The 18202-nt window shown below is 42.3% G+C and overlaps 2 protein-coding genes across 13 annotated transcripts in view; one reads left to right on the top strand and one right to left on the bottom strand.

Annotated features, from left to right (window-relative positions):
- Window positions 1-12711, bottom strand: part of Helq (helicase, POLQ like) — a 39193-nt gene extending 26482 nt beyond the window's left edge. For 8 of the 12 annotated variants that reach the window (XR_003712215.1, XR_003712216.1, XM_028773670.1 and 5 more), the window contains exons 1-6: window positions 12507-12711; window positions 10569-11268; window positions 6509-6687; window positions 5443-5643; window positions 5018-5090; window positions 1951-2048 (exon numbers count right to left, since the gene is read on the bottom strand). Coding sequence is in view for 9 of the 12 variants with exons in the window: in XM_028773670.1 (XP_028629503.1) it covers window positions 1951-2048; window positions 5018-5090; window positions 5443-5643; window positions 6509-6687; window positions 10569-11268; window positions 12507-12686 (1431 nt within the window). In the remaining 3 variants the exon portion in view is untranslated. Of the gene's footprint in view, window positions 1-1937; window positions 2049-5017; window positions 5091-5442; window positions 5644-6508; window positions 6688-10568; window positions 11269-12506 lie in introns of those variants that run through there. The other 4 variants (XM_028773678.1, XM_028773677.1, XM_028773680.1 and 1 more) reach the window with 4 other exon arrangements.
- A 263-nt stretch (window positions 12712-12974) lies between these two features.
- Window positions 12975-17960, top strand: Mrps18c (mitochondrial ribosomal protein S18C). Its single transcript, XM_028773665.1, has 6 exons — window positions 12975-13075; window positions 14166-14224; window positions 15506-15589; window positions 16659-16716; window positions 17696-17755; window positions 17840-17960. The coding sequence occupies exons 1-6, from the start codon at window positions 12985-12987 to the stop codon at window positions 17914-17916; spliced, it is 429 nt and encodes a 142-aa protein (XP_028629498.1). The 5' UTR covers window positions 12975-12984; the 3' UTR covers window positions 17917-17960.
- The last annotated feature ends 242 nt before the right edge of the window (window positions 17961-18202 follow it).

Here is an 18202-nt window from a genome sequence, read left to right as displayed (position 1 = left end):
CTCTCCCCTACCCTCTGTCACTGAACTGGCTCTCCCCTGCCCTCCATTCACTAGTTTTTAAAATTGGAGTCTTGAGGGATTTTTGTTTATCCGTCTGTTTTCCCAAGAAGGGTGCTTGTCTATGCAGCCCTGGAACTTGCTCCATAGACCAGGCTGACCTTGAACTCAGAGATCCACCTGCTTCTGCCTGGGATTAAAGGCACCACCACAGCCCAACAACAACAAAAAAGAATAGATTCTTAAGTGCACATCTAAAGTCAGAAAATATCTTCTGAAAGTTTTTATGTTTTGTACAAGTGTAAAACAATACATTTCAAGATAATATTCAGTGACCCTCAAGATTATTATTTAAAAACCTAGACACAGAACATCCACACTGATACTTCAGCCAGACAGTATAAGTACATTACACATTATCTTCAAGTAACTATGAGTTACACTTTTACTTTGCCAAATATTTTAGGAATGCTGTTATTAGATTTAAATTTAAATCCATGTAAGTGAAGTATGGTGTTGAACCTATAATCCCGGCACAGGGGAGGTAGAGGCAGGAGGATTAGGAGTTCATGGCCATCCTTGGCTAGGTAGCTAGTTCCAGAACAGTCTGGGATACGAGACCTTGTCTCAAAAGCAAGGAGAAAAAGTCCATGCCAAACCTTAGCTTATTTTTAAAAGAACTGTAACTACCGAAGCACAGGCACATGAAAAGATTTTATAAGCCTTTTCCTTGACAGGGTCTTGCTAACAGCCCAGGCTAGCTGAGTTCAGTATGTAGCTCTGGCTGGCCTAAAACTCAAGCTCCCCTACCTTACCCTCCCGAATGCTGGGATTACATGTTTGCACTATCAAGCCTTGCTAAGGTAATTAATTTCTTTAAATAAAAAAATAATTTAAAGACTCCATACAAAAGTATTAGATTTACATCATTTCCACCCCATCTCTGCCTCTGCTCTTTCTCAAGTTGACCTCTTTTTTTAAAAAGATTATTATTGCGCTCACACACACACATACACACACACACACACACACACACACACACACATCCGTGCACCCTACTGAGTTCACTCAGCATTGTTTGTATGCATAAGTGTTTAGTTCGGAAAACCTATCAGGATGTTCTTCCCTGAGAAGTCTGATTCTCCTTCTTTTATTTTAACTTATATGTATGGGTGTTTTGCCTGCATTTTGCCTGTGCACCACATATGTGCTGTATCACTGGGAGCCAGAAGGCATTGAGTCCCATGGGACTGGAGTATATAAGAACTTTGAGAGCCACCATGTGGACGCTGAAAATTGACCCTGGACCTCTGGAAGAGCAGTCAGTGCCATGACCTCTGGCTGGCAGTGTTTTGGACTTGGGATTTTTATCAGATTTTGGAATATCTGCATATACATAATATTTGCATATACATAAAGAAGATCTTGAAGTGACTGAAGTCTGACCACACAATTCTTTGCTCTCCACTTGGGGTGGGGCTCTGTGAGTCTGGAACTATGGAGTGTGTGATTAATTTTCATGTCACCCTTGCATGGGAGCCGTGCTAAGTGTCTGCACTGTTCTGATTTAGCATATGTGTTCCTGAAGCGGGAACTAAGGTAATTTCTCAATGTTGACAGCAGGTCCGTGTGTATCTCTTGAAATCTTGCCCAATTAAAAACCTGACTTTAGATACTAAGAAGTGAGACATAAAACAAGTTCTGGGAGAGCCCATTGAGAAAGCATTCACTGGGGCTCGCTCTTGGTCACTGTCTCAGGTATAACACACGAGTGACTCAAGCTAAGGCCCCCAGCCTCAGCTGGCATTCTCCATGCGTAAACTGTTATTACACAGCTATGGCGAGTGAACTACGCACCTCTCACACTCAGCTGTTTTACAATACACTACGTTCACCACTCGTTTCTAAGAGGAATACAGAAGAAGCAATACAGCGCAAACCTTGGGTACATACTGGTCTGAACTGACTGGTGTAATACTCAGCTTTAAGGAACGCCTGTAGGTCTTCTACGTTGTTTAATGTTGCACTCATGCCGATAATCTGAGTTGTTTCTAAAACAAATCAAAATATTAGGGAAATATCTCATTTATGTCCTAAAGAAACATTAGCAATACTTTAGGGCTATCCTGTCTGAATGTTCTGGAGTCAGGGAACAAGATGAAGTTTATATGAAATATTTAGACCAGAACTGTTTTGGATTTGGGATTTTTTTTTTATCAGATTTTGGAATATCTGCATATACATAATATTTGCATATACATAAAGAAGATCTTGAAGTGACCAAAGTCTGACCACATAATTCTTTGTTTCATATATACCTATGTTAAGCTGGACTCTCACTGTGCCCCATCAAATGACAACAATAGCGTTTTCCACTTGTGGTGTTATATTAGCACACAAGAAGTTTTAGACTGTTCTGGAGTTCTGGTTTCCTGGAATGTGGTTGTCCATCTGACAGCTGTAGAGGATGCAGGGCTAAAGGAGTCCCACACTCTTTAACCAATACTAGAGTCTGATCATGCAGTGCTGGCCGGCCTTGAGTCCACTGTACAGCCCAGGCTAGTTTAAAGATCACACCAATCCTCCATCTCAGCCTCCCGAGTGTGGAATTACAGATGTATATTACTATGCTCAGCTATGCATTATATTCAAACTTTTGTGTCATACGAAAAGTCTCTTATGTTGTCAACTTAAAAAACTATTCTGAAAAACCAGGCATGATGGGGTGCAGGACCATAATCCCAGTTCCTGAGAGGCAGAAGAGGAGGATCAGGTGGTCAAAGCCGTCCTGATCTACATAGGACAATGTTTAAAAACCAAAAACAGGGGCTGGAGAGATGGCTCAGCAGTTAAGAGCACTGACTGCTCTTCCAGAGGTCCTGAGTTCAATTCCCAGCAACCACATGGTGGCTCACAGCCATCTGTCATGGGACCCGAGGCCCTCTTCTGGTGTGCAGGCATGCATGCAAATAGAGCACCCATATACATAGATAAATCTTTAAAACAAAACAACAACAAAAAGAGCTACGATGGAACAACAAATAAAGCTAGATGAACTTCTAGACATAGCTACTTCTTTAAACCCAAAGCTAAGCCTTCCTAGCATGTCTCTTCATTGACACTATCTCATACCTTGAAATGACCATTCAGGATACTGCCTGCACAAGGTGGATTACAAGCTGAACAGGCAAGCATTGGACTGACCAAGAAAGGCTGTGCTCGAAACCCTGGGGTGTGTGCAGAAAATGAGGAGCCTGTTACAGGAGGCAAATGGTAAAACTGTGATTGGATTTGCATTGGTGAAGATCGTTGTATCTACACTAGATAAGTCGGTCTTGGAGGGGGAAGAGGTGAGAGACCACGACACGAGTAGAGAGGAATCTGGTGCTGTCTGTGGCAATCTGACAGGAAGGAAGAGACGTTCAACTGAAGAGTCAGTGCCAAGGGGCAAGGAGAATCTCAAGCAGATTCTTGGGGTGACCAGATAGGAACTGGGTGCTGCCAGTGTTAAAGAGTAAAGATTACAAGACCCAGTTGCTTGGGACGCTGAGGTAGAAGGATCACTTGGAGCCAGAAGGACAGTCTGGGCAGCATTGAAATGAGGAAATTTAAAAAGATTGTAAGATTCTGGTGATGGGTTTAAAGGAAATGAACTCTAGGTGATGGTGGCTGCTCACAGAACATTCACCTAGCAGATACTACTTGGAAAGGAAGTGTAACCTGGAAATACAGACCACAACACACAGCCAGTCCTCGAAGTCTGGAGTAAGATGACAGTATCATAACCATCCTGGCAGGAACGAGGATATTCTAAGGAGACATTTAAGTTCCTCTTTTCTGATCAGACCACTGAAATGATGGACTTCTGGAAAGGTAACTTCCTTAGGGGACTCATGCTGAGCTAAAGAAAAGGCTGGGGCACTGGTACCCAGGAGCCTGCCTCTAGAAAGACATTTCACATTTCCGACAACTATGAAAAGACTGCAGTTGGGACAGTGATAAGCCAGTGATGGCAGGACTGCACACTGGCCAGGACTGCATGCCTCTGCCCTGATGGAACTGTAGAATACTCTATGGCTCACTGTCCTTTCATTCTCCCTGATGTACATTTCGGATGCTGGCAGGAACTACTCCCCCTGGTAACTCTAGCACTAGAAACTGTCTGGAAACAGTAGCTGCTCAGTAACTTGAAAAGGAAAGATAAGACTGCATGCTGCTACAATCTGCATAAATGCAATTACTTTCATAATTTTAAAACCATTCTTGGGGCCAGAGGTGTAGTAACTCAGGACTTGAGTACAAAATCAGAATATGTGATATTCTGGAGCCAATTGCTAGCATCTTCCAATGAAATGACATTGTATCAAATGACATTATAGTTTTCCATCTGTAAACACAATACCACATGGATAAATATAGATTTTTAGAATATTTTATGAATATTTAAAGATAATTGGATGCTGCAAAATAGTTCCTTCAAGTGACCACCTAAATCCAGTTTGCCAGGCGGAGTGGTGCAAGCCCTTAATGTCAGCACTCAGAGGCAGAGGCGGGGGTCTCTGTGCCTTTGAGGCCGCCCTGTCTACAAGCAAGTTCCACGCCAGCTAGAGCTCTAGAGTAAGACTGTCTTTAAAAGTACATGTTGTTCTACTGGGAGGACAGCGATGATGTCATGGACAGTGGTGGCAGTGGACCATGGAGCCATAGAGAAGCAGCCCGAGTTCTCGTGTAAACCTCAAAACTGTCTCACCAGGCTAGCACCATCCCTGTCCCCATCTCACAGATATGGAGGCTGATGGTGTGACTAAGCGTGCAACAGCAGCTGTCTGGGAACAGCCCTGCTGCAAGCACCTTTGTAATCCTCATCCATCAAATTCTTGCAAAAAAAAAAACCAAACAAACAAAAAAACCTACTGAGCTTACAAGCTGAGACAGGAATCTTAGCTATCTTGTTCAAGGCAATGTAACCTAGTGATAGAATTATGTCGGTCACATACAGAACTGACAAATCAACACTCACTGCTGGTGTAGAGGACTTTCGCCAGGGTCATCTCCAGTATGGCACCACGGCTCCCTTCCCCAATCATGTGCAGCTGTGATTTAAAGGTGGGGAGTAAAAGTCAGACTTCATTTCTTGTCCATATACAACAGCTGCTTTGTGCAGAGTGAACAAGCACTGGGTATGAGAACTCTAGTACTATTTCACTAACGCTTTAGGTTATTAAAAATCGGGGCGGTATCCTGATACATCTGGGATTCCATGAGTATCATTATAAAATATCTCCACAGACACATTCACATTTCAAGAAACAGCTGCAAGAGACCTAATTTAAGATTATTCACCATGGAGTGTCTCCCCCTGTGCTCTCTCTGTGTTAACTACCAAGAGGATCCAAACCATAGCTGGGGGAATGAGCTAGTATCAGAAACACGACGTTAACCAACCTCATCGACGACAACCAGACCTAGAGTGCTGATCCTTCCGGATTCAATCAAGGCGTTCACCAGGCTGTGCCCTTTCTCGATAGTGGCAATATACAGTGATTTCTTTTCCCTCCTTTTAATTGGAGGAAATCTTCCTTTGCTTCCAGCATATTCTTCAACAAAGAAACCAAGTTCTATACCAAAACTTGACAAACTGGAAATCTAGAATATCAGTTAAATAAACAAAACCACAAATCAGAGGTTGAGTTAAAAGTCAGAGGGATTCCCTTAATCTAAAATTGTCCCCATCTGCGAGTTCAATCTAGGAAAGCCTAGCTAGGAACTGCTGGTTTTTAAATAAGGCTGTGATCTTTACCAAAAGAGTACATTAACTCTTTATTATATGTGGATGGGTGTTCTGTCTACATACATACCTGTGCACAGTGTGTATGCAGTGGCAGAAGCCAAAGAGGGTGATGGATTCCCTCTGACTGGAGTTACAGATGGTGGATGCTCAGAGTTAAACCTAAGGCATCCAGAAGAGCAGCCAAGGCTCTTAACCTCCTCCTCTGCAACCCTGGCATGTGTTAACTGCTTTTTGTTTTGTTTTTGTTTGTTTGTTTTTTGAGACAGGGTTTCTCTGTATAGCCCTGGCTGTCCTGGAACTCACTCTGTAGACCAGGCTGGCCTCGAACTCAGAAATCCGCCTGCCTCCCGAGTGCTGGGATTAAAGGCGTGCACCACCACCGCCCGGCATAACTGTTAAATTACAATATGAAAACCGATTTCACTTGTTCGTCTTTTATGTAAAAGCCACATCGGATTGATTCATTTATCCTGATGAGGTAATGGGCTGGTTTCTGGTTGGAAAAACAGGCTAAATACTAATGGAACATTTAAGATACAGCTCAAAGCAACTTCAGAGAAAACTATATGCAGTTACTACTTGAAAACAGTTAAGTACTTTGTGTTAGTTTTGTATATTCTGAAAAAATATCATGAATCAGCTCAAAGTTAATACATTTATGCTAGTCCTTAGATCTGAGAATGTCACATTAGAAAGTTACAACCATTTAACCACACACACCTTTTCTTGGACAATTGCCACATATGGAAGGATCATTAAAACATCTTTCTGTCGGCAGAGTAGTTCTTGTAGCATTAAGATCTCAGCCACAAGGGTCTTTCCACCACTCGTTGGCAAGGAATATATTAAATTTTTTCTTTCTTGCACAGATCTTAATGTTAAACAAGTATGTTGCCAGTCTGTAGGATTTAAAGAAAAATGGAAGAGATTATTTTCCCTGCTATGCTCTCCAGATTTTTTTCTGGGAGGAAATCCAGTATCTCAATGTGGCAATCTTCTCACGAGGATAAATATGATTCTTATAGATGGTAAGTGCCCATTGTCTTCAATGTGCACCACCAGCAAGTCTGACCTCAGACCTTGTCAACAGGTGGGCAACCGGCTTGCCTTACAATAGTTACAGTTGCAGGTGTCAGATTCCAGCAGGGCAGACAGTTGCCTGTGGCCAAAGGCAGCGTGAGAACCTGTGGTCATTCTAAAACCTTCCTTCTTCTTCAAGATCGAATAGCTTACCTCCCTCACCCACTGAAGAGCCTCTTTGCAGAAATAGGGAGAGGAAGAAAAGGAAATCTGCAAGATCTGCACAAGCCACAAGTCTTCAGTTAGCTCTCTTATGGACAATTCAAGTTCCTAATGGTCCTCTGGTTCCTAAGCATTCAAATGGTTTTTTTTTTTTTAGATTTATTTATTTATTTATTTTATTATGAGTACACTGTAGCTGTCTTCAGACACACCAGAAGAGGGCATCCAATCTCACTATGGATGGTTGTGAGCCACCATGTGGTTGCTGGGATTTGAACTCAGGACCTCTGGAAGAACAGTCAGTGCTCTTAACCACTGAGCCATCTCTCCAGCCCCCTCAAATGGTTTTTGATTAGCCCAGATATCATATTACATAAGGACTATTTAAACCATAAAGGCTTTGGTTACTAACTGGCACATCCATAGTTGTGTTGTTCCCACCCCCAGTCAGTGAGAAATAATCGAGGAAAGCAGAACACAGGAAACACTGTGAAAACTGGCACTCTGCAAAATAAATTAAAGGTTTAGGATTTACTTCAGTTGGTAGAGTGCTCACCCAGCATGTACAAAGGCCTGCATTCCATCTCCAGCATCCAGTAAGAGGCGTCTGGTGGCTCATGCCTGTAATCCTAGCATCTGAGTAGTGGAGACAGAGAGATTGGAAGTTCAAGTTCTTCCCCAACTACTTAGCTAGACTGGGTTCCATGAGGCCCTGGATCAAAATGATAATAATGGAAGTAATTTGAAGTGCATATCAACAGTGAATGCTAGTATGTTCCTGTGTGTGGTTGTTTAGCTTGTATGTATGTATAAATATACATACATATATGCCATCACACCACTTATATGTACCCTGATGCTGAGACATGGACCAGGTCTCTGAAAGATCAGTGAGTGTTCTTTACTGTTGAACCATCTCTCTAGCCCAAACAGTAGTATTTTATCATTAGAGAAACAGGCAAAATAGTCGATATATAAAAACAAGTAACCTACAGAATCAATAAAACAAACAGGAAGGAAAAAAAATCGCACACAGAAAACCCAGAGCAGAGTACAGAGGGAAGAAACCACTAGTATGGTTTGTGAGAAAAACATCAGCTGCCAGGGTCTTTTTGGAACGTCAGCATTTCCTCCAGGATTCTCCAACACATAGAGTAGGACACGAACAGTCGTGCAGAACGTTTATCGCATCATTGTCTAACGGGTGCGGTGGGGACAAGCTAAAAAGCTACTGCACTTATGTAATTCACAGCTAAAATGGGAATCTAGGGCCAGTGAGAAGGTTTGGTGTGTAAGGTCATTTGTTGCCAAGCCTCAATCCCAAGGACTCACAGTGAATGGAGAGTACTAAATCCTACAAGTTGTCCTGACTCACATGTGCGATCCACACATATTCATACAAGTATACAAAACAAACGAATAGAAAACTGAGCAATTTACACACTTAAAGTAATTTAAGAGAATTCATCCCAAAGTTAAATTTTTTTCTTTTTTCGAGACAGGGTTTCTCTGTGTAGTCCTGGCTATCCTGGAACTTACTCTGTAGACCAGGCTGGCCTCGAACTCAGAAATCCACCTGCCTTTGCCTCCCAAGTGCTGGGATTAAAGGCATGTGCCACCATTGCCCGGCCCCAAATTTAATTTAAAGGGCTTAAATATATTGTTTTTAGAAAAGAGGCTGGGAGTGTGTACAGACCTTTAATCCTAGTACTAGGGAGGGAGGGGCAGGTAGGCTGCTGTGAACTCCAGGCCAGCCAGGGCTACAATGAGACCCCTCCTCAAAGCACGGCATTAAAATAGTTATGCCTGAGTAACAATGGGATCTGATGCCTTCTTCTGTTGTGTCTGAAAACAGCTACAGTGTACTCATATAAATAAAATAAATAAATAAATAAATCTTAAAAAAATATTAAGCTGAGAGGTTCATCTTAGTAGTAAAGTGTGTGTTTAATGTGCAAGGTCTTAGATTTGATCTCCAGACCATAAATAAACCAAAATGTTTAAACTGTAAATGAAGTGTTTCAGATTGGTATTAGCCACCAGTTACGAAACTGCAGGTGTTTATACCGACTTGGCTACACAGGTGCATATGCACTCTCTCTTACATATGCAAAGCTGTTTCCTGAGGTTTTTACTTAGACGCTATAGATATAACTGACAGTCGTTATGATTAAATTATCATGTATTTGACAAAGAATTTAACTACACTACAAAACAATTGTTTGCTCCCCCATTTCCTTTTAAATAGATACAGCAGTTTAAGCCACAAGGCCAGAGTTAAAGAGGCTGACAAAATCTGGCAGTTTAGGACTCTGTAAAGCACAATATACTAAGTACAGTGCTAGATACTTAACTGTTGAGTTCCAGTCCTATCCTAGCTGAGCACTGTGTTACATGCCTGTAATCTCAGTATTTAGGACACAGATGTAGAAAGAGCACTAGTTTGGGGCAAGTCTGTGCTGTGAGATCCTGTTTCAAAACACGACGGCTTGGAATACAGTTCAGTGGCAGAGTACCTATCATGTCATGGGTTCAATGTCAAATACCACAAAATATCTACAGACCTCAAAAGCAAAACAAAATAGGAGAGCCCTAAAATCCTACCCTCAAGGGGTCTAGATTCTTACTGTCTGAAGGTAAGGTAGTCTGTATTTCCCTATCATTCTACTTCAACCTGACTGTCTTCTGACAATCCATGTCTTCAAATAGTTCAAAAGATCTCCCAAGGACTCTTTCAGTGGCGGCTGATCTCCTAGTACGGCAGCTGCTGTCCCCTTGTTTACCATGGTCTCTCTGAAATATATGCAAGGACGTGGGACTTTGGAAAAACATCACATTATTATTACTGCAGTCTTTTTTAAAAATGATTTTTATTTTATGTGCATTGGTGTCCTTCTTGCTTGTACGTATGTGTGATGATGTCATATCTCCTGGATCTGGAGTTACAGGCAGTTGTGAGTTGTCGTGTGGGAATTAAACCTGGGTCCTTTAGGAGAGCAGGCACTGCTCTTAACCACTAAGCCAACTTTCTAGCCCCCTACTGCAGTCTTTTTTGCACTTAAATCTTAGCCATCTTTAAATGTGTCTAATTTTAACTGCTATTACTGACTTCCTTCACTTATGACTCTGAGCATTCAAAGGAATTTCAACAACTATAAATGGCAAAGAAACAATAAAGCTAATCAGAGGAAAAAGTCAGAAGCAGAGCATGGAGGGATGAAAACTCAGTTGTGTGGTCCATGGTAGAACGAGAAGCCGCTCTGCAAGCGTGTCAGAGTAAACTCAAGTGAGGGCACAGAAGTGAGTGGACTGAAGACTACTCAGGCAAGAGACAAAGCCAGTCACCAGCTTGAGAAGGGCGATACACGAGGAAGGAAAGAAGCCCACAACAGGCATGCAGGGTTAATAACGCAACTGATATTCTGGCCATTCGAGATGAGATACAGAACCAAAGAACCACCTGCTTCCACTGATTTGGATGAATACCATAATACTATTTGAATTATAAATTTGGTTTCTGTTTCATAAAATGTATTACCATATAGTTTTTTGATTCCTTTCAACTGAACATAGAGGTCTCTCACTTTGCTGGGTAGCGAATAAAAAGGGCCAAGATCATCTGACGGTGACTCAATGGCTTTCTTAGCAACGCTGATCTCCTCAGACAGGAGAGTCTCTCTGAGTTGTTTACTCCTGGGAAACACTGGGGTCTGGGCCCTGGCATTCCCAGCCATGGCAGATTTCAGATGGTCTCTAATACTTTTTCTCCTGCTCATCTCTGAAGAAACCCCGACATTAGAGAAGTGATTATTTTGCTGGGGTTGCTCTATGTGGCTGTAGGTCAAGTTGTCATTCGATGACTTATGTGAGTTCCCATCTCTTTCCTTAGTAGACTGATCGCCCAAAGCTTTTGAAGAGTTCTGCATATTTTCAAAGTATAAAATTTGAGAAGAAGGCACATCAAACGAAAGATCACGTCCAGGTTCTGGCTCACCGGGGTCATCTAGAACACTCTGCCTCTTTATGCGCTCATTAGTTTCAGAGTCAGTAAAGTCGCTTACAGTATTAATCCCAAGGTTGGTTTTGATGCCTTCTGAACAAAGGTCTCTGGTGCCAGAATCTGTTTCATGTTCAGGCAGTTGCATATATTTCTGTTCTAGGTCATCAACTTGAGCTAAGAAGGAATCTTCTGTAAAGCTGTTATAGTCACCAAACATGTCTTCTTCGCTGTCATTTTCCTGAGAGGAAACAAAGATACATACATGAATTCCATCCTCATTAAAAAAAAAAGTTCCAGCAAAGGACTATCCCAAATATATCACCATATGCAAATTATCCTCTGAATACATATTATCATCACCAAATAAAAGAAACAAGTCCAGAGAGTTGATCTGACTTGCCTAAATGGTACTGCTGGATTATTATGTATGAGATATCAGGATGCTTAAAAACATTTTTTTTTTTGAGCCAGGACAGGATCTCATCTAACAGAAGCTACAGTCTTGATCCTCCTGCCTCTGTCTCCTGAATGCATCACCATACCTGGTTTTATGAGGTGTTGGGATCAAACCCAGGGTGTTAGGCATTCTAAGTAAGCATTCTGCCAACTCAGCTACATCAACAGCTCAGCCCAAGGGGTAATACTGGAATTCTAAATTATTTATTCTGGTGCTTTGGTGTGAGCCCAGGGCCTACCCCAGGCTCCACTGCTGAACACAAACCCCTGGTCTTTGGCATTTTAATTTTTAAACCTGTGCTAAAGCATTAAGGAACGAAAGAACAGTAGCCATCTACGAGGTTCAATAGATGCTCCTGATAACTGCGGTAACTTTGGCCCAGGCACTAATGTAGAAGCCGGTCTGCTACAAAACCGTGATTGTACCACTAGACACTACAATGAAATTCTGTTCTGAACTTGGAATTGAGACAGTTATGTACACACTCATGTAGGGCGGCTTACAGAACAGAGATTTAAACTGGGAGATAGTAATTATTTATTGAGTCACAACTTTTGTCTCTCAACTTCCCAGGACTCAGTTACTGTTTTAAAATCTATATAATATGGCTAGTTTAATAACGTAAGTAGCACTTAATGGGTCATCAATAAAAAATTTTTATTAGTAAAGTAGAAACGAGCCATTTGGAAGCCTCGCTTTCTGTGTGTCAAGCCAGTTAATTGCCCCATGAACACTTTTTACGACAGGGGATGGAAGGATTGTGTAGGTTTGACATCTACCTAGAAGTCGGGAGTTTAAGGCAGTGTCTTCCAAGTGCTGGAGATAAAGGATAACAAAAGTGAGAAGAACGAGCGAGCGAAGGCTACTCATCTAACCGGTCAATGGTGTGCATCTGGGAAGAAGGCGGTTTCACCTCCCGCGCAGCCGTGCCGGGACGGGGAACATAGTTGTCACCGCAGCCCCCGTAATGACGGGACCGAGCAAATCTGCGGGGATGCGGGGATTCAGCAGGGCTGTACCTGGGCGGGCTCTGGGCTCCCGGTTTTCCGCCGGCGGCTCCCCGCCGCAGTTTCGTCCTCCGTGTCCTCGGCGGGCTGGAGTTCGGCCAGGGTCCGGGAAACACCGAGGCTCTCTGGGCTGCCGCGGTTCCTTTTGCAGACAGACACTCGCCGGCGGATGCGGGGACAGCCGTCCTCCATGACGACGGTCGAGAGTCCCTGCGACAGCCGCCCTCGGTGCAGACAGGGGCTGGTGCCGCCGTTCTGGAGCCGTAAGCAGGTGACCCAGCATCAGCTCTCCATCTCATTGCAGCGCAGCCCGTGTGTCACGTGACTTCCGGCCCGGCGAGCGCGGGAACGCAGAGGTGCTGTGCACTGAAACCCTGGCCGCGTTCTCACCGGAACCTTTGCGTAGAATCGCGGGCCAGCAGGGGAAGAGTACCGGAAGGGACCTGTCGGGCGCTTAGGGACCGGAAAGGAAGAGGAAGGGCAGAGAACCATGGCAGCCCTGATTGCTGTGTGCCGTGGTATAGGGAGGAAGAACTTGACAACCGCGGCTGACTGCTTCACGGATCGCGGAACTCACGCGGGTAAAATGTCCGGCATAGCACTGCAGCCGTAGTCCGGTTCTGATTGTCGGTGGGGTCTTCGCCGTTAGCAAAATGACTATTTCTACACGCCTAGGTTTGAGACAGGTGGGAAGCTCGAGTCGCCCTAGACTGGTTTCCTAGAGCGAAGAGGACTTTCAGGTGTAGTCAACTATTTTTCCCCATTATTTATTCACTTTACATCCCGATCGCAGCCCCCTCCCCCCAGTCCTATCCTCATAAACTCCTCCTCTTCCATTACACTTCCCCCATTCTCCTCAAAGAAGGGAATACCCCCCCTTGGGTACCACCCTGGCCTCGAACTAGGCACATTCTCTCCCACTGAGGCCCGACCAGACAGTACAGCTAGAGGAAGAGGATCCAAATGGCAGGCAACAGAGTCAGAGACAGGCTCCGCTCCAGTTGTTAAGGGGCCCACATGAAGACCAAGCTGCACATTTGCTACAAATGTGTAGGGGGGCCCAGGTCCAGCCCCTGTATGCTACGTGGTTGGTAGTTCAGTCTCTGTGAGCCCCCATGGGCCCTGCTTAGCTGACTTTGACTTCTTGTGTTCTTGACCCCTCCCCAACCTATCCCCCCGACTCTTCAATAAGATTTGTTGGACACTGCCTATTGTTGGCTGTGGGTCTCTGCATCTGTTTCCATCTGCTGCTGGATGAAGTCTCTCAGGAAACAGTTATCTAGGCTCCTGTCTACAAGATGTAGTCAACTCTTTTAGTTTGTTTTGTTTTTATGCTTCTTTGTCAATGACTTGTGTCTTTTTGTTTTCCCTTTGGAATGACAGTACCATTCTGTTGTTTCTGTACATACATTATACATTATAACCCGTAACGGTAGAAAGGGGAAAGGTTTTATAGGAGAGGGAATATATATGTCCTTTATTTAAAGTCTTTGGAATTTCTCATTTTGAGTCCTCTGGTGTCCCAAATCTAACAGGATGTTAACTAATCACTGAGTGAAAAGAATGTTTCATATTGTGACTTTTGATTAATCTAGCCTCTTTAAAAACTGTAAGTCTTGGTTAGATATTCAGCGAATGAAAACAATTGTGCTATCACCATTTTCTCTTTAGTTTCTGTGCTGTGGAGATGTTTTTCACAGTATGAACAGATAACCAGCAATGAAGACTTGGTAAGATTCCTTTTTATTTTTTAAAGAAAACATTATTTTATTATTTGTCTGTACATGGGGGGTGGGAGGGAAAAGCTGTGGAAGCCAGAAGAGGGCATTGGATCTTCCTGGAGATGGAATTAGAGGTGGTCGTGAGCCACTGGATATGGGTGCTGGTATCCAAACCCTGTCTCAGTAAGATTAGGGAGTGATTTTAAGTGCTGATGCCTGTTCAGCCCCAGATTACTCCCCCCCACCGTTATATTACTAATTCATTTCTAAATTCATCCTAACTTTTTTATATTTTTACAAAAGAGATTCATGGAATATATATGCTGTGTTAGTCTTAAGAGCACAAAGGGGTATTATTGGGATGAAGAAGTGAACCAACAAGAGGAAGGAGGCAGGGTGGTTGAGAGGAGTAGAGGGTAAATAAGAACAAAGCGTAATTACATACAGGCATGCAAGCTTGTACACTCGGGCCCAGTGCACGTGCGTACACACACACACACTGAATTCTGTTTGTATGATCACCAAACTTTAAATGTCACTATATTGGTGACAACTATTCTTGTTGTTAGAGGGAGGCACTGTGTCAGAAACTGCAAAGTGAGAAAATGTGCATGGACCCACACAGACTCACACAGCACTCTATAAAGGTGATGGTTACAAACCTTTTATTGCAACAAACCATGGAACATTGTCTATTTATAAAGTAAAATGGTAGCCGGGCAGTGGTGGCGCACGCCTTTAATCCCAGCACTTGGGAGGCAGAGGCAGGCAGATTTCTGAGTTCGAGGCCAGCCTGGTCTACAGAGTGAGTTCCAGGACAGCCAGGGCTATACAGAGAAACTCTGTCTCGAAAAAACCAAAAATAAATAAATTAATTAATTAAAATAAAGTAAAATGGTGAAAAACACCTGACAGGAAATTTGTGGGTGGATAAATGACTTAGCACATGTATACTTTTAATAAATTAATCTAAAAGAAAATGAATGATAAAATTATGTTTATACCAAGCAATTGTCTTGAAATAGATTTTAATTTTAAATTAAGATGCTTTGATTATATGCAATTGAAACACAGCATTTGAGCAAGAATCCTTTTATCAACTTACTTATCTTAGAAATCCTTTTCTGCTTCAAGGCAGAATATTTAAGGTGGCCATCTCTCTTTAGCCAGATTGACACAAAATAAAGTATTTGTATAATATATAATATAAATGTATAACTATAGCTGTAGCTTTAACTTTTCTGATTAGTCTTAACATACTTTCATCATGAGACTGTCCTTTTGTCCTAGCCAATCCCAATGGAAAACCCCTACAAGGAGCCTCTTAAGAAGTGTGTCTTGTGTGAGAAACGTGTAGATTACAAGAATGTGCAGGTGAGTGTTGGTTTTACCTCTGTGACACTTGACTGAGTCTGCTCTGTTCATTTGCTCAGAGGATTGTCACTGTCAGAAGGTTTTATGTAGGAAGGATTCAGCAACTTCAAGATATCAAATCTTGTTATAACTTCCTATGTTAGCTCTATTCAATTTGGAGCCCCCTCCTCCCCTCATTTCACTAGTATTTGGGTTAGTTTTTCTCCTTTTTCTGATTCTGCACAGAAGCTTACTGCACACTGATAGACATGTGTTTTGGGAAAAGCTCCTCTTGGGAAGTTGACCTTTGCAGTTCACTATCATATGCTATTGCTTTAAATACTCTTTCTCCTTAAGCTTTCAGCAAATTAGAAATAGCAAGTTTAGCAGGGCGATGGCAGTGCACGCCTTTGATCCCAGCACTAGGGAAGCAGAAGCAGGCAGTTCTCTGAGTTTGAGGCCAGCCTGGTCTACAGAGTGAGTTCCAGGACAGCCAGGGCTACACAGAGAAACCCTGTCTAGAAACATAACAAAGCAAAACAAAACAAAACATAAGAAATTTAGGAAAGTGAATGATATGATATTATAGTTAAGTGTTTTCACAGTAGTGTAACATGAATAGCCACTTTTGAAGGAGAAAATGGAACAAATTATAAAACTACAGTGCAGCAATAATTGTGGGAGGAGCCATACAGTCCCCAGTACCTAAAAACTGTTATTTAAGTGTTCTATAAAATTAAGTTAGAGTAAATGCCCTAATGTGTGTCTGATAGCCTGCCATGACGGGAAATGTCCCACTAACTGGCTGTAAGCAGCAGTATTTTAGACGCCTGTAGTTTAAGGAGTCAGTAGCCACAGAACTGAACAGGATGACTCACCAACCTTGATCATGTGTAGTTTTTGATACACTAGATATAACTTTTTAAAAGATGGCTTGTTGCTACCAGGTATTTTATTTCATGTTATTAATTTTGTCTGAAACATATTAGATGTAACTTGAAGGTCATTATAAAAAATGTAAACTTATACATTTAGGGTTGAACAACAAATACTAATATTATTTTTCCTCTCTAAACATAACCCCCAACAGCTTTTGTCACAGTTTATCTCTCCATTTACTGGATGCATTTACGGAAGGCACATAACAGGTACTTTTGTTTTTAATCATAGAAGTCTAATTGTAAGCTGAATGTGGTGGTGCACGCCTTTAATCCCAGCACTCTGGAGATAGAGCCAGGAAGATCTCTGTGAGTTCGAGGCCAGCCTGGTCTACAAATTGAGTCCAGGACAGCTAGGGCTACACAGAGAAACTTTGTCTGGAAAACAAGAAACAAAAGTAAAGAGATAAATTTAAGTGTAGATAAGAATCACATTGATTGCCTGTTATTTCAGGAGACTGGCAAGTTCTCAAATCATGCCACAGGGCCTGGAGTGAGGTCCTTAGGGAAAACTATCTTCAGTGCAAGGGGTCATTGCCTTTACTCATAGTAACTACAGGGTGACAACATATAGAAATCTAGGCTTAGGAAAAACAGGAAAACTGTGTCTTGGGTCTAGACAGGTGGCCCAGTGGTTTAAAATGCACGTTCTTACCGAGGATGAGAGCACCCTCAGTTCCCAGCACATTTGTAAGCATCTGCACTCAATTGAAAATAATAAAACTAGGGCTGGTGAGATGGCTCAGTGGTTAAGAGCACTGACTGCTCTTCCAGAGGTCATGAGTTCAAATCCTAGCAACTACATGGTGGCTCACAACCATCTGTAATGATATCTGATGCCCTCTTGTGGGGTGTCTGAAGACAGCTACAGTGTACTTACATATAATAAATAAGTAAAAATTAAAAAAAAGAAAAGAATAAAACTAAATCCATTTTTAGATTACCATTCCTATACTAAAACTTAGTGCCAGCAACTGATAGCTAATATCCAAACCGTCATTTGGCTTTTTGTTTTCTTTTTGACACATGATTGTTCACTGGATACTCTATTGCAGTAACAGAATAGAGTGTGTGAGAGACCAAAGGACCCACAAAAGATTTACTTTTCTGGCTCTTCAACTTAGAAAGCTGGTATAAATGTAGTAATAACATTCCCTGACTTGTAAAAGCACCTCTTCTATTTTCACAGGTCTTTGTGGAAAGAAACAGAAGGAAATAACTAAAGCCATTAAGAGAGCTCAGAAAATGGGTAAGTACACCTGCACATCTGAGTTGAACTAATTTAAGATTTTGTTCATTGTCTTTGTCAAGAACTTTAATTATCTCTTTATAGGGTTTATGCCAGTTACATACAAGGATCCTGCATATCTCAAAGACCCTAAAGTTTGTAACATCAGATACCGAGAATAAACTTTGTAAAGTTTCTGCCAATAAACCTGTAAGTGGTTATGTCAGCACAGACTCCAACTAATTTAAGTAGAAAGCCTTTGAGTGGATTAGGAGGATCAGTCCTAACCACACCAGTGAGTGTTCTCCAGTCATGTGCTTCTGATGGTGACGTGATAGTGTACACTCTGGTAACTGTGGCTCCTCATGGTTGTCACAGCTTACTTATATAGTACAGATTATGAAAAGAGAGGGCTTCTATTAGAATTCCAACCCAGCCCAGATTCTGTTCTTATAATGGGATAGTTTT

This window comes from Grammomys surdaster, unplaced genomic scaffold, assembly GCF_004785775.1.
Source record: "Grammomys surdaster isolate TR1022 unplaced genomic scaffold, NIH_TR_1.0 233, whole genome shotgun sequence".
NCBI classification, from domain to species: domain Eukaryota; kingdom Metazoa; phylum Chordata; class Mammalia; order Rodentia; family Muridae; genus Grammomys; species Grammomys surdaster.
Note: the sequence above shows the minus strand (reverse complement) of the source record. Positions and strands in the feature narration are given on the sequence as shown.